The sequence below is a fragment of the Triturus cristatus genome, chromosome 2_1 (assembly GCF_964204655.1).
Source record: "Triturus cristatus chromosome 2_1, aTriCri1.1, whole genome shotgun sequence".
Classification (NCBI taxonomy): domain Eukaryota; kingdom Metazoa; phylum Chordata; class Amphibia; order Caudata; family Salamandridae; genus Triturus; species Triturus cristatus.
In genome coordinates this window covers 976,267,552-976,291,208 of record NC_140581.1, presented here as the reverse complement: position 1 = coordinate 976,291,208, position 23,657 = coordinate 976,267,552, and the positions used below count along the sequence as shown (strand labels likewise).

The 23,657-nt window shown below is 42.2% G+C and overlaps 1 protein-coding gene across 3 annotated transcripts in view; it reads left to right on the top strand.

Annotated features, from left to right (window-relative positions):
• LOC146866147 (glycine N-acyltransferase-like protein 2) overlaps positions 1–22,042 on the top strand; it is a 119,893-nt gene extending 97,851 nt beyond the window's left edge. For all 3 annotated transcript variants that reach the window (XM_085633965.1, XM_085633957.1, XM_085633973.1), the window contains 4 exons: positions 4,502–4,609; positions 9,958–10,084; positions 18,178–18,370; positions 21,522–22,042. In XM_085633965.1, the coding sequence (XP_085490091.1) occupies positions 4,502–4,609; positions 9,958–10,084; positions 18,178–18,370; positions 21,522–21,936 (843 nt within the window). In that variant the 3' untranslated portion in view covers positions 21,937–22,042. The remainder of the gene's footprint in view (positions 1–4,501; positions 4,610–9,957; positions 10,085–18,177; positions 18,371–21,521) is intronic.
• Positions 22,043–23,657: the final 1,615 nt, after the last annotated feature.

Sequence of the window (23,657 nt, the reverse complement as noted above, 5' to 3'; positions counted from 1 at the left end):
GCCTTTGGTGTGCCAGTGGCCCATCCACTATGTGCGTCCACTGTGCGGATGCACTGTCTAAGATAAAGCCCACCTGGTGAGTAGGAAGTGCCAAATGGACATGGCAAGATCCCTCTGCTGAATCATAATCCAGACCGGAGAACAGGAAACAGCTGGTTCAAATTAAAACACAAAACCAGGGTCCAGGAACCCTACTAGCCTCCAAAGGCTCCACATTGGGAGGCAGGATACTGGTAAATCAAAGTGACGTTAAAACAGTGTGAAAAGAAACCATAAAATCATAGCAAAACGGGTATAAAACCCACTAAAATATGGCGCCCAAACTGCACTGAGCCAGGCAACTCCTAAAATGGAACAGATGTGCCTACAAGGAAAACAAATAGGGCTGATTCCAGTCCTTCATCTCACTTTTGAATAACTTTACTGATTTTTGCTATTCACAAAATAGAGCAAAGTTAGTTTAAAGTGTAGATTCACATTTGTCTACCCCCTAAAAAAAGGAATGAAACCAAATGTACAAGTGTAACTTACTACTATGGAAAAAGAAACAGTAGTAAGCTCAGCACAACAAATGGCTAACCACTGATACTGCAACACACGCCCATAAACATAATAGATGTAGGGACTTAAAATAAAGCCCCCTAAGAAAAATGGCAAATTATTTAACATAGTTAAAAGTATAGATGATTACAGTTTAATGCTAAACATATTTGTTATTTAATTATAAAATATTCTAACAAACATTTCAGATTTTTAAATTAATGTAAAAATAAATCTCCCAAAAATAAAATTAAATTACTTCTAACCAATGCTATACAAAATATTGGCTCCAACCGACATCGCCCCAAAGTCGGAACCGCCGGCCGACCCCATTATTACGATGCGACTGCTCATGGTGCAGTTGCACTCTCCCATTTCCCTATGGGAGCTTGTGCTGTGGTCAGAAACCGGCTACAGAACAAGCTCCTATAGAGAAATCAGAAAGATGGGGAGACCTTCCGCCCCATGGTACAATGAAACACTGAGGACTAAAAAAAGGGGCTGTACTGGCGGAGCGACAGTGGAGAAAGGCACACAAAGAAGAAATTGTAAATGTCAAGGCAGATTACTATGCCGAAACCATCCTGAAGGTGCCCAATAGTACCAGAGGTATTTTTAAGATCATGAAGGACATCGCTAGCCCCGAGTGCACCAATAAGAGCACCCCACCCAGTCAAGAACTATGTAACAAACTAGCTACCTTTTTCGATGAAAAAATACGGAAAATCATAGAAGGGCTGGATACTGACGATACGGCCATATCTGCAGAGACAGATGGGCAACCATGGACAAGTAAGCAAAAGAGTAGGAAAGGGGAGACAGTCAGAAGATCATGTGGCCCATTTGAACCATTTTGAGCCCCCCTCTGAGGAGGAGTTCAACAAGTTAGCTCTAGGAGTCTCTTCGGGATCTCCTCTGGACCCCTTCCCTCCCAAAACCTGGAAGGCGCTGGGAGGCGAACTATTTCCAATACTCCGACAGCTGTGTAACCAATCACTGAGCAGTGGACAGGTTCCGGCGTGCTGGAAACAAGCAGTAATTACACCTCTGCTGAAAAAACCCACACTTGATCCAGCATGCCCCCAAAACTACCGACCTATATCCCTCCTCCCATACCCAGTAAAGATCTTAGAACGGGTAGTGAGTAGAGCACTCTCACAGTATTTGGAGAGTAACAACAAGCTGGAAGATGTGCAGTTTGGGTTTCGCCCTGGTCATGGGACTGAGACGGCGCTGGTGACTGTTCTGGAAGAACTTCGAATGCGGGCAGACAGGGGACAATCGGCCATACTGATTTTACTGGACCTGTCTGCCGCATTCGATATAGTCAACCACGCAGTCCTCCTGGACAGGCTGGAAACAGTTGGGGTGGGAGGGGTAGCACTGGAGTGGTTCCGATCTTATCTGACATCTAGATGTCAGGCGGTGGCCCTCCACCCCTATCGGTCGGAGTTTGCGGAGATTAGGCACGGGGTTCCTCAGGGCTCAGTAATTAGCCCGATATTATTTAATACCTACATGAGCCCCCTGATTGCAATCATTAAATCATATGGGGTCAGCTTGGTAAATTACGCTGACGACACTCAGCTCATTGCATCACTGGAGGGAGACCAAGCGGGCTCTCTGGAAAAATGTCATGCCTGTATGATAGAAACAGTACGCTGGCTGAAAAACAACTCTCTGCAGTTTAACTGTGAAAAAAACGAGATTCTTTGCTGTGCAGCAGGCAAAGTTCCCTGCTCTCTCCCCCCAGGATTCTGGCCCATGCCCACAGACACACCTCTGTTACCGGTCTCGACGGTACGCAATCTCGGGGATATGTTTAATGACAAACTAAACCTTGAAAGCCAAGTCAATAGAATTGTGGGAAGTAGTTTTTCGCTCATTAGGCTCCTTTGGAAGATACTCCCATATCAGGCACGAGCACTGGTAATAAGGAGTGTCATTCTGAGTAGCCTGGACTATGGTAATGCGCTACTGCTGGAATCCCCTAGGTACTTGATCGGGAGACTCCAGAGAGCCCAAACAGTAGCAGCCACACTGGCCTTAGCCAGACCAAGACAGTCATCCACATCCCTGGCATTGATGGAGCTTCACTGGCTTCCGGTATTCCTGAGGATACAGTTCAAATCACTGTGCATCGTCTTCAAGGCCCTGCATGGGATGGTACCGATACCGATGCAATCTAAGTTCAACTGGTATAACCCTACCCGCAGCCTTCGGTCCTCTTCGACCAGGCTGGTTAATGTACCCCGGATTAAGAAAGCTAAATCAGGAGGATGAGCCTTCAGCTATGCTGCAGCACGTCTTTGGAATAGCCTGCCAGTTGAGCTAAGACAGATTCAAGATCTGATGAAGTTCAGGGGAAAAATAAAAACTTGGCTTTTCCCTAGAGTGCAGACTTAGCATATTAACTAGCTAGCTAGGAAGCAGGGTGGTAGAAGTATCTTACTGCAGCGCCAGGATGCCCTTTGGGTTACAGTGCGCTCTACAAATACAAATGGAAGTTTGTGTAAGTCCCTGCACCCAGTGGCAGTCACCTCACAGCCATAGGCCGTGGAGGCAAGGGGCCCTTCCAGGGGCCTCCAAAGTCGCTTTCCGACAGCCTTTCCATGTTGGAAAGGCTGCGTGAAAGCGACATCATAATCCCAATGACAGAAACGCTGTCCTAAAGGGACTATGTTGCAGTTTCTACTGTCCGACAGGCTCCTTGAGCCCTTCGGAAGCCAGCCAGAGTGACTAGCCTGCATTGTAATTAGATGGTCGGATGTCATACCAGGGATGTCGGCCAGAAAGCCTCCGACCTGCTTTGGAGGTTTTCCGACCAACACCATTAATGTTTTTTGATGCATAATAAATGTTTTTAATATTTTCCTTTAGATAGGAATTTATTTTAAATGTTTTACTTCTGCGAAATATTGTTAATTCATTTAACATAATAATGGTAATTAAATATTTAAAGCACTATTAATTTATTAGTATGGTAACATTATTTTTTACTTTGTACTACATGCAAACTAAATACACGAAAGCTATTTACAATAATACTTAACATTAAAATATTTTACTAACTTCTTCAAAGTTATTAAACTTTTTTAGTTTTCAATATACTTTACCATATTGAGGTCTCCATCCCTACTGCAGGGTATCACTATGGGAAAGAATGGAGGAAAGCAGAAAAAGATATTTAACTGATAAAAAAATAGCACAAATATTTGTTTATGTTTTGACTCTGTGAGAGAACGATGTCCCTTACAGGACAATTAGATTTCATTATTTTTCAAAAGAAGCAGGAAAGGAACGGATTTGAGAGGACAATACAGATTGAGGGTCTGAATATGATTTTGGTGATCTTACCGCCATACCGCCGCAGAGGCAGTCTCCCACCTGCCATATTACGATTCAACCGCTGGGCCAGCGGCAGTGTTTCTGATGACGGGGAATATTATTTCATGTGTTGATGCAGGTGTGTATATTTTGACTGCGCAAGTGTTAAATGTACACATATGCATGACACATGTGAAAATTACCTACTACCAGTGCATTCCCATTGCTGGAGTCCGGACCACTTGTGCCCAGTCCAGTCAATGGGTAAATACTGCAAAACTGACTTACCTGGATTCCGGTGCCAACAGGGTCATTTTCTTCGGGGTCAAGATGCTGCTGTGAAGGGTGGTCCTGGAGGAAGGAATCCACATGGGAGACTGAAAGAAAGAAAAGGAAATGGGCGAGTATGGACCCCAATTTCTTAGATTCCGATGACAAATGATATGCCTGGAATTCAAAGCATGGATATCATATGTGCAAGTTGCAGAGTAGTCACTGAAAATCCAAAAAGTTACTTCTCAAACTCAATGCACCTCCATACTAAAGACTAACACTATTCAAAATGAAGACCGAGAGTATTAGCAGACATCTGCTACTATCTAATATATGAATCCATATTCCCCTTTTCCTACAGGTCTATGGGTCTGTTTTCCATATTAACAGGGGCAACCCTTTCAACCTTGAGGTTCTGGTGGATTCCTGGCCTGAATACAAGACTGTGATTGTTCGCCCTCGGCCAGATGTAAGTTTCTGATACATTGCCTACTTTCTACGCACCTGCTTGTCCTACATGTAAACTATCCTAAATCAATAGAATGCAACATTCAAATGAAGGATCTCTTTGCTGCATTTCATCAAAACAAGAAGAGAAAACCTTTGTGATGTAATGGGTCTGCTCCATTTAGAGACCGTGATCTTTTGTCCAAAATAGGCATGGGGTTTTTCTGGTAACCAGGCCCACTGCAAAACCTCTGGATCTGCACGAAAAGGAAGAGTGCTACCGGAGAGTCCCTTTTAAAGGGCGGTTTCCCTCACCTACCCGAAGGAGGCATGCTTCATCATAGGGTAACCTACTCACATTATGACCCTAGTCATAATGAGGACTACAACCCCCTCTCTGAGAGGGAGGAGCTCTGGGATTTTTTTGGTAAGACGAGGTATACTAAATACCTTCGATGAACTGAGTGCATTGATGTGAGATTACAACTAGCTCCAGAGTACTCATTAGACTATATTAGGGTGTCCCTAGACCAGGATTAAAAACCAAGCTAGAACAGACTGGAATTTAACATGCCATAAAGTCAAACATTGGTCAACATGTTTCAGCCTAATACCCTCAACAGAGGTGTGGGGGCCTTCTTCAGGACCTCATGGAAGCTTCTGCAAGGTTATGCGTAAACAAAATTGTATGAAAAAAGTGATAAAAACAAATTGCCATAAACAGAATCGGTGGTTGAAGTAGAAGTCCACTTTGTCAGGGATCCACTGGTAGTTTACCTGAAAAATAACGTTTCAAAATGAAATCAACTTGAGCTTGTGAGACACACTCTAGCACTCATTCCAACATATATAAGTTACTGGAAAGGTCCTAGAACTTAATCAGGGCTACCACAACTTTCAGTAACCGACACGTCAACACAACTTTGTGCTTATCAAAAAGCATGCATGAGCTTACCCGCAGCCATCAGATATCATGCCTCAACTTTACCTTGGCGCAAAACTCAAGGTGACATCAAGTGCTAGAATGATGAAAGAACACATGCAAATCAATTAGTCAAAGAGTAAAAAAGTGGTTGAAGAATGTGGCTCAATTGTAAACCACATCAATACCCCAACTGCATGAATATGATATCCCATCTGATTGTTAGGACTGATTTGTGGGTAAAATCATAAAAATCAACTGTTAAACAGTAAAGAGTCAAATTGCAGATGGTGAGACCCAAGGTTACATATTATTAGTCAGACCCCTAATTGTGTCTCAGATACAGCAGCAAATGTGCTATTCTAAAGCCCAGTGTCAGAATAAAGGGGGATCGTAAGAAATTATGCCAATTAGATGTATCAATGTGGTAGGAACACATGCTTTTCTCATTCTCAAACAATGGTACAGTGGCCTAAACCCCACCATTTGTTGGGACCCACTCTTACTCACTTGCAAAAGCAGTGAAGCGGTCAGGACACAACCGCTTCTTATGACACCCTGAACTGAAGCAATACAGTGTATACAGCTGATTATATCATGTTAAGTAGAGCGTGTTTAGTGGGGCTCAGTTACAAACTACCCACCATCAAATCAAGGAGGCAACATACCTTTTGGATATGACGACAAGGGTGTAGATTGCACCACGGAAGGCATACCTCGTAGCGAGAGGCCAGGTGCTATATATATCTACAAAACACAGGTGGCATTTGAGAAGGCATGACTGCAATTGTTTTCATGTCCTCGACCATCGAGGTGATCACAGGACGGTAGGCATTACTTATGCCTAGTTGTCTTAGGCAATCATCCCTATAACGTTTGCAACTTTTTAAAAAAGCAGTTTTGGAGTATCTGGAGTCTAGTACAACACTCATTAAACAACCCATCCACAACTAGTGCTGACAAGAACAACAGGCTTTGAAGACTTTAACTATGGATGAATCCATAGCAATAAAACCAGTAGCCAAGGCTGGTGCCACAGTGATATTAGACACCGCCACTTATAAGGCTGAATGCCTAAGACAACTACGCGTAAGTAGTGCCTAGCATCCTTTGAACATGAACGCAACAAATTGGCTTTAAGCTGTGATCTCCTTGATGCTCGAGGACAGAAAAGAAAATGGTTGCCTAACCTCAAAAGAGGATGAATTTCTGATCAATAAAGAACTGGTCATTCCATATTTTATGTACTATCAAAAATCCACAAACCCTAACTGCCACCTCTTGGTCGTCTGATCATTTCTGGCATTGGGTCCCTGTTGGCACCACTCTCCCAGCTTGTGGATTTTTTTCCTAAGATCTGTTATGAGAAATGTCTACCCTTCCACAGGACACCAAGGACTTGATCAGTCTTCTAACTGAGGTTCAGTTCACCACTGAAACCGACTTTCTCATATCCTTTGATTTAAAGTCTCTCTACACCTGCATTATGCAAGATCAAACACTGGCCACCTTAGAAACCTTGCTTAGGACCAGGGCCCTGGATACTCTGACCCAAGTTTCTTTCATCATGCAGTGTGCAACACTAGCTACCAAAGAACATCTTTCAATTTTAGGATGGTTTATACCTACAAATCTCCATGAATTCAATAGGCAGTACCTTCACCCCCAGTCTAGTAAACCTCCGCATGCACTGTTTTGAGACGTGAGAAGTTTTGGTATTTGAGAATCCCTCCCAGTCCAACATCATACAATGTAAGCATTATATCGATGACATTTTTGTCATATGGTGTGGTGATGCTGACTCTATTACTGCTTTCCATCACTGGCACAATCCATTCCAGAAATTCACCCATGAATATAGCCAGGAAAGCCTCCCATTTAGAGACCCATGTATATATCCGTCCTCTGGAGCCATAGAGACAGAACTGTACAGAAGTCCTATAGCCAGGAATGCCCTTCCTTCATACACAAGCTACCACACTAGGTCTCTAAGGGACAATCTTCAATTTGAACAGGTCCTAAATATACAGCAGAATTGTTCAATTGTCCAGAGGTACAAAACTCACACATTTAACTTATCTACCCCACTTCTGGATCACAAATGCCCACCATCACTGATACATAAATCAGCCAAAAGAGCAAGAAACAATAACCTAGAGGCTCTTTTAGAAATATGACCACCAAAAGAGCCCACAGAGTGCCTGGTCTGTGTTAACACTTTTTGAAGCACATCAGATCTGATTCAGAAATCTATCAACAAGAATTGCCATATACTGAATAAAGGGATCCAGTCCCTGCCACAACTACTCTTCGCATTCAAACAAAGTGCAAACTTGAAAGACAAGTTAGTGCATACCAGACCAAGGACCATAAATATGAACAAACAAAACACTCTTTGGGGCTCACCACCCGTGAAAGAACATTTTCCGTGTGGCTCATGTGGAGTATGTGCTCAGACATCTCATTCAACATATATTGATATTGGCCCTGCTAAGACCTGGGAACAGAGACAACATACGAACTGTAATAGTGAATGAGGGATCTACGTAATCTCCTGTCCTTGCAGATTAAAGTACATCGGGATAAGAACTCGAAAGGTCAAAACATAGGTAATGGAACACAAAAGTACAATTAGGTGCAAAAAGCAAGCCACCAAATTGACTACACACTTCCTAGAGAAGGGTCAACCGGCATACGATCTGTCATTGACTGTACTTGACAAACCCATCATGCCATACTGTTTGAGAACGAGGAAAGCCTGTGTTCCTACTACATTGGTACATCAAATACTGGCATCATTTCTTACGATACCCCTTTATCCTGACACTGAACAGTAGGATAGTGAGTTTGCTGCTGTATCTGAGACATGATTAGGGGCCAAGGTGTGTCAATGACTGACAATACGTAACTGTGGGTCACACCATCTATAATTTGACGCTTTACTGTTTAACAGTTGGTTTTTATGATTTTACCCACAAATCAGTCCTAACAATTAGATGCAATATTATATTCATGCAGTTGGGGTATTGATGTGGTTTTCAATTGAGTCACACGCTTCAACCACTTTTTTGTACTTTGACAAATTGATTTGCACATGTCCTTTTATTGTTGTAGGACTACATGCCACCTTGAGTTTTGCGCAACGGTAAAGTTGAGGCATGATACCTTATGGCTGCGGGTAAGCTCATGCATGTTTTTTTTGACAAGCACAAAGTTGTGTTGACGTGCTGGTTACTGATAGTCGTAGTAGCCCTGATTAAGTTCCAGGACCTTTCCGGTAACCTATATATGTTGGAATGAGTGTTACAATGTGTCTCACAAATTCAAGTTGATATCCTGTTTAAAACATGTTGTTTCTTTCAGGTAAACCACCAGTGGATCCCTGACAAAGTGGACTTCCAGTTCAACCAATGGTTCTGTAAATGGCAATTTGCTTTTATCACCTTTTTTGTATACATTTCATTTACACATAACCTTGCAGAAGCTTCCATAAGATCCTGAAGAAGGCCGCCACACCTCTGTTGAGGATATTCGGTTGAAATATGTTGACCTATTTTTCATTTTATGGCAGGTTGAATTCCCTCATATTCTAGCTTAGCTTTGAATCCTGGTCCATGGAAGCCCTAATAAAGTCTATTGCATACTCTGGAGCAAGTTTTAATCTCACATATACATTGCTCTGCACCCCTCATTACATTTAATTCATCTAAGGTATTTACAATACCTCTTCTTACCGAAAACATGCCTGAGCTCCTCGCTCTCAGAGGGGGTTGGTGTCTGCATTACGACTAGGCTCATAATGCAAGGATGTTACCCTATGATAAAGCATGCCACCTTCGGGTGGTTGAGGGAAACTGTCCTTGTAAGGGACAATCAGTAGCAATCTTCCTTTTCTTGTAGACCCTAGGGTTCTTTTGTGGCATTTGTTTTCGAGTAGGGGAGTCAGCCCCTTCAGGTCTTTAAACCTCCTCTGACTTTGACTGTGTTATATTTTTCTGGTGACCTCAGAGAGTAAAGGAGGTGGATTGTCTTATGGCAAATGTGTCGTGTGAAATAACAAGATTTATGTAATTACTAATAACCATGTGTATAACGCATGGAAAAGAAAATTACAGTAAATTAATTGAGCAAATAAGGATAAGAGTGACTATTTTGGGTCTATTGAAATATAACAATGTACATACATTTAGATACTTAATAAGAGGAAATAATTACATAAACTGGAGACTGATTATTAATTGATTTTTCAATTGCTATTTTCTCCCTTTAAGATCCATGTTTAACTATTTAAATTGATCCTTCTAAGTTATGTGCTATATGGTTATCTTTTCTCCTGCTCTTTGGCATCCTCTGTTAACACAATCTGTCTTTCATTACATTGTTTTATGCCATTGAATGACAGAGAACACATGGCTTTTGGTTTCCTATTTTATACAATGTATTTCTAGGACATGAAGGATGACTATGATTACCACAACAATACTTATTTCATCTACACCAGTGACCCACTAACCCTCAAAGAAATCCTGCAGAAGTCCGATGCCATTGACTGGACTAAACTCCTCCAGATTCAAGGTAAGTATGAACGAAAGAGGAAACGTTTGAAAAGAGTAAATGTTAACTATAATCTAGGGGATTACAAAGATAAATAAGCAATAAACAGATGTTTTACGGCCACTCATGGTAATGATGAATTCTACACGCTGAAAGAAGCAACACATTGGACACACTAAGCATTTTCTGCATGCTCAAGTAGTTCGATCTTATTAGTTGGCATCCTTTCTCGACTACCATTAAAGTTGTGTTTCTTTCTATGCATATCTTTTTTTGTCAATGGTTTTAACTGTTTGTAGCTGTAGCCTTGATCTTAATGGTGACTGTTTATTTTCATAAAAATGGGCCTGGTAATTACTAATAGAGCAATCTTATTTCACCCCCAAACTCTTCCTATCCTCTCACGTTTTTAACTTTTGAGTGCAACACATCAGAATGAGGTCCCTTCACCATTATGTAGGAGTCTTCCCAAACCTAACAAAGGTAGGCCCTATACCCTTTTTGTAGGATTGTTGGTTGTCAGACACCTTCCTTATTACTAAGGCTGTCTCTTCCCTTGAAGTATTATTGTACATTAGGAGTCAGCATTGTTTTATTACTCTGGTCTCCAGCCAGAGAGACAGAAAATGAAGAAATGTAAGCAGTGGATAGATCTGATAATTTTATCTTCAGCTAGTTAATGGGGTCTATATGCCTCAGCTTTTTTTTAGCATATTCAGGAAAGTGAGACTGTCCTTGGGGCATTCTAAATTGGTATCAACATAATGGAACAAAAGCAGGAAGAAAGATGTATACCCTCATTGGTTACCAAGACAGTAGAAGTACACCCCTTGCTAATGCCTACAAAACTAGTCACCAGCTGATATAATTCTAAATTTAACTTCATCTCTGGGACACAACAGTCCACCTGCAGAACTTCCCACAGTACCTGTATCATTAAGAAGATTTTCCAGATTCTTTGGTTTTGTTAGTATTTGTGGATCAGTTTCCCACCATATTTAAAAATTGTTTATTTTCTAGAACTAGTGGGCACAGCCATGTATCCAGGGGTCCTTTAGTTGCTCTGAAAATATTCCTGATCAAGTTACATACATTTTCTTATACATCAACTGGCTGAGCCCTCCTCCATCCAGATTGAAATTCAACACATTATCTTGTCCTTTCATCTGTCCTTCCAGCCCTTTATCCGTAGTAGCAAAACTCTTAAGGACATGATCAGCTCCTGTTCCATACAGGCTGGTTTATTTAGTAGAAATCACCATATTTTCTGCTTGCTATCCTGCCTAGTCTTTTGTTAATCAAAATTACTCTTTTCCTTCTATCAATGAACATACCTGAAGTACAGAGGCATACTAAAGAGTTTTTTTGATAATTGATTACCGATCCTTTTATTATGTTTCATGTAAATAAATTCTCTCTAATGGTGAACATTATTCATTTTTTATAGACGTACACTTTTCTTTCGGCTGTCTGAGTGCATTTATCTTAACTTTGATTACAAATTAAAATACATTTATCTTCTGAGAGGATGTGCAACCTAATTTCTTAAATATCACATAAAACCACAACCCCTGGAATTGGGTTATTTGCGTGTTCAGATCCATTGAAAGGATGTTTTTAGATATATTTTCAACTTAACGCAGCTCAAGCACAGCAATAGTGTCATTAATTGCTCTAAATGCATATTCAGATTTATAGTAACATTGTTGCTAGATATATTATTAACCTTTAACCCCTCAAACACAGCCAGTGTTTTATCAATTTCAGGAGTTTCAGGAAGGAGTAAATTGCTGTAGATGTGTCCCAAAGGCCATAGAGGGTGACCTTGGCACACCATCTTGTGATCCAAGGCATATCACTTAATCTCCCCGTGCCCACAAAAAAGTGTAATGTAATCTGGTGCAGATGTAAGTTTCTTTAATGCACTTGGTCCAAGTTTGTGAGATACAAAGTTGCCAAAAGTACCAAATGAAACACTATTCTATTAAAGTTTAACCAAATGCTTGCCTGTTGAAAAGTGGTTTATTAGTAGGGGTATGTAGGAACCTACCACTAGTAACATTGCCACAATCGCAATAAAAGGTATAGTCAGGGTCTCAATAAATTTTTCCCTTGCTCAACTCTTGGTAGTTGGCAACACGCAGACAGGCTTAATTTAGGAGGTGTGTAAAGCATTTAAAAACACCAATACATTAAATAAGTAAGACACAACACACAAAAAAATCCAACACCAAGTTATAAAAATAGGAAATATTTGTATGCTTAAAATGATACCAAAATGACAAGAATCCAATGTAGGGAACTAGAGGTGTGAATTTTGAAAGATTAAAAGTAAAACTAGAATTTAGAAGCAAATAGCGCTCAAAGGGTTTAAAAATGGTCATGCTGGACAGAGACACAGTCATGAGGTCAGGCCACCCACAATGTAACACTTTAACACTTACTTTCAGAAGTGTTTCTTGATACAGGAAAAGGGCCAACAGCACCAGCCAAAGATTCAGGTGCTTTGGTTTGCCTCTTGGGGTCTGGGACTACAACTCCCACAATGCACCTGGTCAACTTATGGAGCTCTTTGCAAATGTTTCTGCAAGCTTCTGGAAATTCTTCCCGAAGTTTTTAATGTTGGTTCAAAGTGTCCAAATCACCAAGGGGCAGATTTACAAGCCCATTGCGCCGTCTCAAGCAGGGGGGCCAATGGGATGCAGGGTGTCAACCTCCGGTATGACCACTTCCTTCAGAGTGTGGCATATTCTTGTCCCAGGAAGCACTATTCTTCCAAAATCCAAAATGGAGAAAATCTTTCCTGGAGGGTTGGATTTGGCTAATCCAACACAATGGTGTGGCTAAGTTTCCCCAACACTACCCTTCCAGCCCCGTCACTAATTTAATTACTGGAGCTCCTGTCTGGCTGGGGCTCAGGATGTGGGGGTGATGTCCTAAACTGTCATTTTCCCTTTGAAGACCTTGTGTGCTGTAGCTTGTAGTTCTCCTCCCACAGGAAATTCTTTGTCTCTAGTCAGGCCACTTCACACTTCATTGAGACAGCTTGCACAGCCTGGCAGAGGCTGGCCAATCAGGAGGGGGTAGCTTGAAGGATGGATTTTGGCTTACAGAAAAAGTTCAATAACTTCCTTTCTGTGATAGTTATCATAAATCTAACAGTGGCAAGTTGTTGGACTTATTCTATCATTTTGATACTTTGTAGTAACTTTTTACCTCCTTTCTTTCAATTTTATAAAGTATTCCCATCTTAGCCTACGGAGCCATTGGGCTACAATGAGGAAAAACGAAATTGGCAGTTTTTGCCTCAACAGGGTGTGTACAACATTTTTTATAATATCCCTGCTTATAGTTACAACTCACAATACCCTTGGAGCACCTAGGGGAGACCTTAGAGGTGACATATGTGAAAAAAGGGTAATTTGAGAATTTGGAAGTACCTTTAATTTAGAAGATGAGTTTGAATATCATTTATGGTTCAAAGCAGCCTGCAAGGTAGGTCTGGCTTTCAAAATGACAACAGTAACCACAGTAGTCAAATGGGGGCAACAATTAGCACAACACTACAAAAAAGTCCTGGTTTCTAACAATACCGTTGTTGATAAAATGTCCAAATCCGCTCACTCCATTTGCGTAGGATATTCCCATTCTGCCCTCTGTTCCTTCATTGGAGAAAGACAGAACGCAGGCCGTATATGACTGAGATTCCATTCCACCTTCATTGGTCTATGCCTAATCTTCTCCTTGGCAAAGAAGTAAATATTTGGAAGTTGAAAGTGCTTCCTTGACCAATTGTAAAATAATAGACATTGGAATCTAAATTTTTCATGTATATGTTTGTGAAATGAGGTAGCCTCTCTGAACTGCTCTAAAGCATATTTTTTTTAAACTCTGGACTTGAGAACTGGGAAGGCTCGCACACTTTCCGTGGCCCACGGAACAACCTGCGAGCAGTAGGATACCTCTCCATGGATGTCTGTGAAGTACTTAAGAACATGAGTATGCTCACAGTTGCCCCACTCCTTTACAAATTGTTCACTAAAAAATAGGTCTTGGGCTTCTTCATTAAATTCAATAAAAGTCATGACAACCTTTCTGGGTCCAGTTTCATTGGCCTATTGAGTGTTCTATTTAGTTTTAAATGAATCAATGTGCATGCATCACGTTGGGCATAGCTTCTTATTTCCTCTGCAGCCACTAGGTTCCAATACTTCTCCTTCAAGGCATCAAAGACTGGCAAAAGGATTTTATTGTTTAGAATTATGTCACAACTTCTCGTACGAGAACAATCAAAGCTGTATCCTTTGATAGAGGCACATTTCCCCCTTCCCTCTGCGAGGCTGTGCTTGTAATCCTCCCAAAACCTGAATGTGACCCCCTTCTCATGAGCTCGTACAGTCAGTTGTCCTACAAAATTCTGGGTAAGTTGCAGGACAACAGATTGACGGAGGTCGTCCCACTGTTGGTCAATGCGGACCAAAATGGATTTGTCTCCTGCAGGAGTACAGGGATAAACATTTGTCGCCTGTTTAAAATCCTAGAGTGGGCCCAAATGGATCCCGAGCAACACTGGATAGCAGCCTTAGACATAGAAAAGGCCTTCAATACCCTGGGGTGGGATTACTTACAGGTGGTGCTAGCTCGATTTGGTATATGTCCTAAGTTCCCACGATGGGTAAAAATATTATACACCAACCCATGTGCCCGGGTGAAAACAGGCCGAGTCATCTCGCCCCCCCCTTTGATATTGAGCACGGTACCAGGCAGGGATGTCCACTCTCACCCATGCTGTTTGCCTTGGCCATGGAGCCCCTGGCCTGTGTGCTCCTCTGCCATGTTATTGACTGGCACATTCGAGTGCTCACACAGTGGCATAGAGTGTCCCTTTACGGGGACGATGCACTGATCTATCTTTGCAACCAGGACGAGGCGCTCTGAGGTCTAGTGGAACCCATGCGCACTTGTCGGGCCTGAAAATTAATTGGGATAAATCTGTCTTATTCCCGATGTCACCCATCCAAGTTGAGTAAAGGCAGAGGCAGCCCAAGGCACCACTTAACAGAGTGTATGACTCATTTAAATACTTGGGAGTTCAGGTCTATCACTTCCCGTCTGATCTGATAGACGGCAACCTGGGGAAGGCGATCGCCAGTGCTAGGGAGAGTCTCCCGTTCTGGACTGCTCTCCCATTATCACCCATGGGCCGGATTGCCATTTCCACAATGCTCCTCCTCCCTAGGCTCCTATATTATTTAATCGTTTTCCCCTACAGACTTCCTCAGAAACTGTTCCATGACCTACGTTCACTCTTAATGTCTCTGATATGGGGCAACTCCAGGGCGAGGGTAGCACTCTCAAAGCTTCATCTCCCTATATCGGAGGGAGGACTAGGGGTGCCCAATTATGAGTTATATTATGCAGCCGCCCAGCTCCAGTGACCCATGCGCTGGCTTGCAAAGAAGAACCTAACTGAACTGGACACCTGGGAAATATCGCTATCGCAACCAGACCTGCTTGAATGGCTATCAGGTACCAGGATTCAGCTCCAGAGGACAAAGGGTTGTACCTTGCTACGGGCAGCCCGTAGGGCTTGGTCGCATTATGTGCTATCCAAACGCCGTCCCATGCCGTATGCCTATTCCTCCCCATTGAGACGCCCCCAGGATCATACACTTGCCTAAAGAGCCCAGAACTGGTTGATTGGCAAGCAGTTCGACTGACAACATGGGGAGATTTATTCGTAGACTCTGCCTTGTGTGGTTTTGATACTCCGAGAGAACTATGGGGTGGCTCCTTGAACATTCCTTCTATACGCGACACTGACACAACAGGAAACTAATATCTGGGGGGACAGAAGTACGGTACCACTGACTTCTGAAGCTTTACAAACACTATGGACACACACGGGTCAGGTAGGAAAGCTTATCACAGCCATATACAATTCTCTCAGAACGGACGTAGCCCCCTCATTGTCCCCACAGCATGAATGGATACTGGACAGCGGCGCTCTCCACAGAAATCACAGCTAAGCGATGGCAACCGTGCATTGGAAATCCCATGACAATTTCAATGATTGCCCGTTTGCAATTCACACAATTCAATTATTTACATCACACATACTTATCCCCGCACAATGCAAATGTACCCGACCAGCATAGATATTTGCCCCAGATGCCATGACACAGGGGCTGATTTCTTGCATATGGTCTGGCCTTGCTCTCATATCATAGCATGCTTGGAAAAGGTTTTTGACAAACTAGCCGCGACAACGGGAACCGTATCGCCAATTCAGGGGGCGCATTACCTGCTAGGTATCACCAAAAGGAACACGTGACGTAAGAACCTTAACAAATTCATTGACTTGGCATTGGTACTGGCCAAACGCTCTCTGGCCATGGACTGAAAGTCCCCAACTGGCCCATCCATCGAACAATGGCTGCTTGTCCTTCGGTGTGCCCTAGTGGCCGAACATGATATATCGACAGCACAACCCCCACACCCAACAGCTCAGAGGCAACCTGTGGACTGGCAACACTGCGTGACTACTATAGAAACAAGACTCTGGGACATGAATGACAATAGATGATATGGCTGTAACACTTTCACTGATTTTAACCAATACAACTGAGATGCCTTGAGTACCCACGCTATGGCACGCTTGTGACTAGGGAGTGGGGCCACAGACACACACGGGCATGACACTTATATACAACTGTCTCACACTTCCAGCCCGGCCTAACCGCACCTATACATACCACAAAATTTGGGCTGCATTCTCTTTCCCCCCCACTCTGATCCCATAATATCACCTATTACAGCAGGACCTGGTTGGCCTGCATTCCGCATAGGTGGCACATTAAGCCGGTATTTACATACGAAATTTACAGATTAGGCATTCTAGCAGGGTGGTATCAAGTTTAATAGTTCTTTTTTTTGTCCATTTTATTCTTTTACATTATGATTCAATATAACTCCGTACAGTAACATCTGCACTAATCTCTGTAGTGACTTCATGCTGCCATTGTTTGATAGTAATGTTGAATGCTGTGATTTGACCCGACCATCCCCCCCCCCCCCCCCGCCCCCCCCACCTAGCGGGTACAGAAAATGCAAATGGAGATGTACTATATTTTGTACAATGATACGACATATATACAGTTGTATGTTGTGTTGGATGTAAAACGGATAGAGATTATATAAAAAAAAAGAGAACAATCAAAGCTCCTGGGAGAATATTTCCTCTAGACACACAATTTCCAGATCAGTGTTTGTCTGAGTACTTCAATTTTATAACCATATTGCACATCAAATGTTTCTAGGTTTTGGGTCATTCCACCCACTATATTGTTTTCCATACCGTTGTTGGGGAGAGGTCTACAGAGTCTTTAAAGTTTAGTTTAAACTGAAGTTTTTGGCACATGCCTTGCTTTGGGGTAGCTTACCCCAGCTTCTGTGCCAAAATATTCTGCAAAAATTGGACAGTTCATTATGACACCCTTCATAATGTTGGCAACTAATTTGTCCGAAGAGAGCATTAAAAGAATAAACGAGTCACTACTTTAACCTATGCTCATTTTTTAGACTTTCCTGAAACTTCTCCCATGATGATCCCACCTTGTAAGTAAACTCATTGTCTGACACAAGTTTGCAGCAGATAAAATATAGCCCCCTACACCCTTCTGCATGTACCTCCCCTCAGTAGACTACATGTCCTCAATAATGGGTTTCTTTAAAAATGTTATTCCCTGTTATGCCTTCTAAAGGGGCAAGTTCTCTCGTCAAAAACTGGATCAAAGGCACTCCCCTACCCTACTGAAAAAACTGACAGCTGGATCAGAGGTCAGTAGAGTTTACAGAATTGTCAAAATTAGAAAATCATCTTAAAGATATGTGACAAGAGAGCTGCAGTTCTATTAGGGTGTTAGAAATTGCAAAATTTTAGAGTTCTTCAAAACAAATGCTTTATGGTAGCAGTGAGAGTGGCATCTCACTTTTGTGAGTTAGCCATTGAACCAGATTAGTACGGAATATCATATGCATGCGTTTATTTTCTGCATCCAAACATGAATATTGCTATTGCTTGCTTTTTTCATTCTGCTTTCATCCTATAACAGGGCTTCCGGCCTCCATTGGTGAAGTTATATCCAGCATCTCAGCAAGCAAGTCATTCACGAGTGACATCACTTGCACTATCCTTTATGTGAAGGACACGGGGATAGCAGATGCCTGTGGGATAGCTCCTACGAAAGCCTCAGCCCTTGAGACAGATCCTTTGTTCGCCACTGAGGTGAAAGCAAAACAACAAAGGTACTTTCATAGATGAGTTCAATATCAAATATGCGGGCAGGATATCACAGTGTATTAAATGCTCAACATTTAGATGTACAGTCATCTGCACGTCAAAAGTCTAAATCCCAGCAAGTCTAACTCAAACTTCCTTCCTTAAAGGTCTGTAAATTGAATACAAGTGAACTGGTAAATAGTAACACCATTATTGACAGCACTTATAAAAGGCGTGATTTTGGAAGACCGCGTTGTATATAAAACAAAAAAATAAACTTTTATTAATCTAAAAAATAAATGTAAATAAGCTAATCAGAGAATGAAGAAATGCCTTTGAAATGTTTTATATATATTTTTTGGTCACTCAAGCAGCAAGATAATTCGTAGATATCTTTAACCCAATCTGTTTTTTGATGACTCCCTAATCCAAAATCTCCTCATCAGTGGCTGTCCTAGAAAAAAATAGAAGACTGTATTGCATATATATCCTCTTTCAGCCTCAGTGTAATATGTGACATATGAAACATGGCCATGGATTGTTTAGGCTCATTCAAGTTGTTTAATATACACAGTTGGGCATAAACATTCAGTATGATGATGATGTCAGCCTATAGCATCTTCAGTATCATCTTGATAACCTATCACCATTCTCATCAATAGAAGCCGCAGTTCAACCCAAAACCATTAAGGCTAGTGGAACTATCATATTCAGTCACAGTTATAATCAGTGGAAGAATAGGAACTGGTGCTGTTACAGTCACCATCACCCACCCACAGGAATCTGCAGCAAATTGAGTCTTTTTAGGCATATAAGTACATCTTCTTTTGACATGTTTTATTTACACTGACCACCCAAAAAGTCATTTCTGTTGATAAACTAAATTGCCAGGAGTAGCAAAAGTGACACAATTTTACCACAATTACATCAGTAGGAGCATGCCTTCTCCCCCAACCTGCCTATATTTGCTGCTAAGGAGCTATGGGAAGGACGTGAGAACTGCAGAATATATGCAGGGATCATGAATCAATGTTCAATGCATGTGTTTGTAGCATTCTTTATCACCTCTCACACAAACTGAAGCAAGAGCAAAAAAAACACATGAAAGGTAATAGGGGGAATGCTTGCAAACAGTCTAACCACTGGCAATCTTTCGAGGTTACATTCCAATCCATCATTTTTCACCCACTGTGGTACTCTAGACAGAGACTCACCAAATCAGTACTAACCTTGCTCCTCCTAGGAACAGTCCATCGCAAACTGATAGTTTCGTCTCCCTCTGGAAGAGTACACAGTGAACCCCAGAGCGGGGGTGGCCTTGTCAGGCTCCTCCAGTGATGTGTAGCTTGGATTCCAAGGCCCTTCGAGCAAAGGACCCACGTCTGAGAGGAACGCTTGCAAATAGTCTATGGGTCCCATGTTCACTGTGTTACTGGAACTGAGCTCCACCCAAATGAAGAGGTCCAACTAGGCCAAAACTGGTCTTGGGTTGCTTATGTTTTGGTTCAGAATGGATCTGGCTTCGTAGTTCAGGCTGAGCTGTTTCTATTGGAGCAGGGCCTATGCTGAATAGCATATGGCTGGGTGTAATTTGAGGTAGCATAGTAAATAAAAAAACAGTAGTTGTAATGCTACTTCAAACGATTGCCAGTGGTTAGACTATTTGCAAGCATTGCCCCTATCCTTTTCTGAGTGTCTGACGCAAGGGCAGCGCCAGGGGGAACAAAATGCAGTTGTCACACATAAGACAATTATGATGCAGTTCGTCAATTAACTACTTAGTACTCTGGATAGCAAATTGGGGTTTGGGAGTCTTTCATCATTATTCTCACATATAATAGCCTTACTAGTGTTATCTGTTCCAGTGTATTTTCATTTCATATCAAAGGAGAACATGGGACGGTCTAAAAAAAAAGGTGTGAATTACAAAACAGGGCACTTCAAAGTCTATTGTATGGTAGCACTGGTAAAACCTTTATCTCCACTCCACACTTGAACAGACAACACTCAGATCTGTATTACGTACAGTGCCCTGGTGGTGCAACTGACATTTTTTGCACATTCCGGGCACTGTAGTATTATAAGCGAGGGCACAGAAGCTTCTGCGGCCTCTTCTGTAGTATAGATAGCACCAGCACACATACAGCGCTGGTGCTATCTTAAGAGGGTATTCCTTATTTTGTATGGGGGCACAACACTATGTAAATGAGGGAAACACTTTGCCTTTGCACCTTCACCATTTTTTGGTGCGTCGCAGATGCAAAGAAGATCTCAGGAGGCGCACCTTGAGCCAAAAAAGTGGTGTCCGTTCTGTGTGTACTTCTGGAGGAGGGAAGGGGGCCCATGGACCCCCAGACATCCCCCTGCATGCAGGTGCAGTCACTCACTGCACCACCTCCAAGGGGGATCTTCGTCTTTCCTGTGAAGTATAGGTGGGTCCTCTTGCACTACAAAAGATGAAGCGGCTGCTTGAAACAGCCGTTCTGTCTTTCACTAATGTGCTAGCCCCAGGGTAGCATTAGTTTGTGGCTGCCCTGGGGTCAGCACACTATCCGTAATAGACACAATGTCCATGTTTGCTTGGGGCTCACTAATTATGAGGTGTTCCACAGTGCAAGCAGGGACAGTGCACTGTATTTGTCATACGGCCCTAAGAAGGCAAACCTTGGAGTGTGGGAATTTGGGTCAGAGACTGCCATCTCGCATTTAGCAGTCTGGAAAACCAAGCAGATAATTCTACACTAGTATGTTGTATCAAAAGCAAGCCTGAGGGAACATATAGTAGCACTGGCTAAAATTAATTGACACCTGTTGACAAAACCCGTTGCGGTCATAGAAGGATTTATTTTACCAGAGAAAGTTCCTTTTCAGAGTTAATTCAAACAGACTTCTTGTCCTCCAGTGACACACTGACTTGCCAGGTTAGAACAGAATTTCTCCTCCGCTCTCCACTTTAATTAATGTTGATTCTTACATATAGTTCCTCAACAAAGGAAACTATTGCTTTCATGAAATTATGCCATGTTCTCTTGAGTGAGGACAATCATAAGGACTTTGTTTCTCATGGTTATTCAAGATGAAATCGATGCTGCTGCAGTCTTGAGGTGAAACTGTACACTTTGTAATCAAGAAATGCCTCAATTGTTCGAGTAAACTGTATTATTTCTTTTACTTCAGTGGTGTTCAGGAATCGTTTCCAGTTTCCCAACTAAATATGTCCCATGCAGAACTGGTGAATGAAAACTGGGCATTAGGTGGCAATGAGAGAAGCCTGAGATACATCCGGCGCTGCATAGAGCACTTCCCCAGCATCTGCGCTCTGGGACCCAATGGGCAGCCCATCTCATGGTCTGTGACAGAACAGTCTTGTGAGATTCGGATGGGATTCACTGTTCCTGAGTTCCGCCGGGCAGGTCTATCCAAACAGCTGCTGATCAGTTTGACTGACTTTCTTCAACGAAGACACGTTCCATTCTATCTGCATGTGGCCGAGGAGAACACAAAGGCTAAAGGGCTGCCACTGAGTATAGGGTTCAATGCATCTTGCTTCAGGTATCAATGGAAGTGTAGCCCAATTAAATGTTCCAAGTAACATTGAAGGTAAACAGATACCTTTTTTATATGATGTTTTTAAATGTAGGCCTGGAAATTTTACATATCTGTCAATTTACAAATATTAAATACTTTACTAATATTAATCTCTTGGTCTTCCTGCGACTCACATTTATAAATATGAAAGGAGTTCATGCCACTTATCCATAAAACATCAGCTTTTTGAGGCTTTCATTTCCATCATCTTTTCTTCTCTTTCAATCCTTACTTGGAGTCCTCTCCGCAGTGGTTAGTTTGTAAAAAATTAAGTGCTAGGACCAAAGGCAGTTCATAGTAGTCCTCTGTAGCTGGCACCACCAACAGCTCTGCCACTGCTGCTGAATGCCAGTAACATCATTATGTATATGCTTGATTTATCACCTTTAAATAAACGTGTGAAATTAAGACACAACATTACAAGGTAATCTTTTTAATCCTTTGTTTTATTTCAAGTTGTTCACAATCACCACAACAAGCACAGTGCGCCCTGCCTTCACACTACAAGATCTCCAACTCCTACTCTTTTGAATCTAAACATTCTTAGAACTACTGATTTACCCAGCAACAGGCCAGGCCATCTCTATGTTTTATGTTACATCACAAGATACCACACCCATTCCCCTCTTAACAAAACACAACATGAATTTCTTCTTTACAGAACAAGATTCAAAATATACATATTTAAATTATTTGACAAATTCCTTAAAGTAGGATGGTTCAGCGATCGTTCTCATACTTCTTCTTGTACCCTCATGGTTTCCTCTACCTTTGCTGCCTTCTGAGCTCACTTTCTTATTAAGTAAACAAAAAAGAGGGGGGGACCAGGAGCCTAATCAGGTGCAATGTCCATGCTCCTCAAAGTACCGTCAAATCATTAAGGACATTGTTCCGAGTTGAGGGTGGAAAATCTCACCTGCTCAACGGGGTAGATATAGAGATTAAGAGTAGAATAGAAAGCAAGAGAAGAATGAAAAAGAGAGGCAGAGGTTTATCCCCGGTATCAAGGATCCAGTACCGAAGGGGAGGGCCAAGTCTTGCCTCTTAGTTGCCCTCACACCCCCCCGAAGGATGTCATGCTTCATCATCGGGCTTATGCTCCTCGTTGGGCCGGCGCTGCAATGCCCGACGGTCCCCCGAAGGGTCACTTTTGCGGAGATCTTTTAAGAGAAAAGCCGTTAGGTGAGTGCGGGTGTGTGGGGTGGATCCAAATGGATGGTAGTGAAGTGCGTGCAGGAGTGAGTAAATAAAAATACCTAGGGGTATCCAAAGGAAACAATTTAATATTGCGGTGCCCCTGCTAGATAAAAAACCAAAAGGTTGGTGAGTTACTACAGGGCTCGATTAGCCCGTGTAACTAATAAAAGGTCGACATGTTTCATGCCTGGTTAATCTGCAAGATCAATGGCGTTTCTTCAGGACCTAGCTGATGTGATAGTTGTGCACGATAAAAGTGGGGTTCCGGAGTGAAATTGGTAACCCAAGTAAGTGTAAGGTGATTTGGGTGTGACCACAGGGCTAGATTGCCTAATGTGTGGTGTGACTCTCGATTTTGTTGATCTACCCAAGACTCCAAGATACCTAGCAAGGATGACAAAACAGAAAAAAAGCAGGAAAAAAAAAAAAGAATAGAACTTATGCATCTGACGTCACATGGCAAATCTGTCCATTTAACCTTAGTGCATCACATGAGGTAGCGTCCAGAACAGCATAATGTGACCAGAA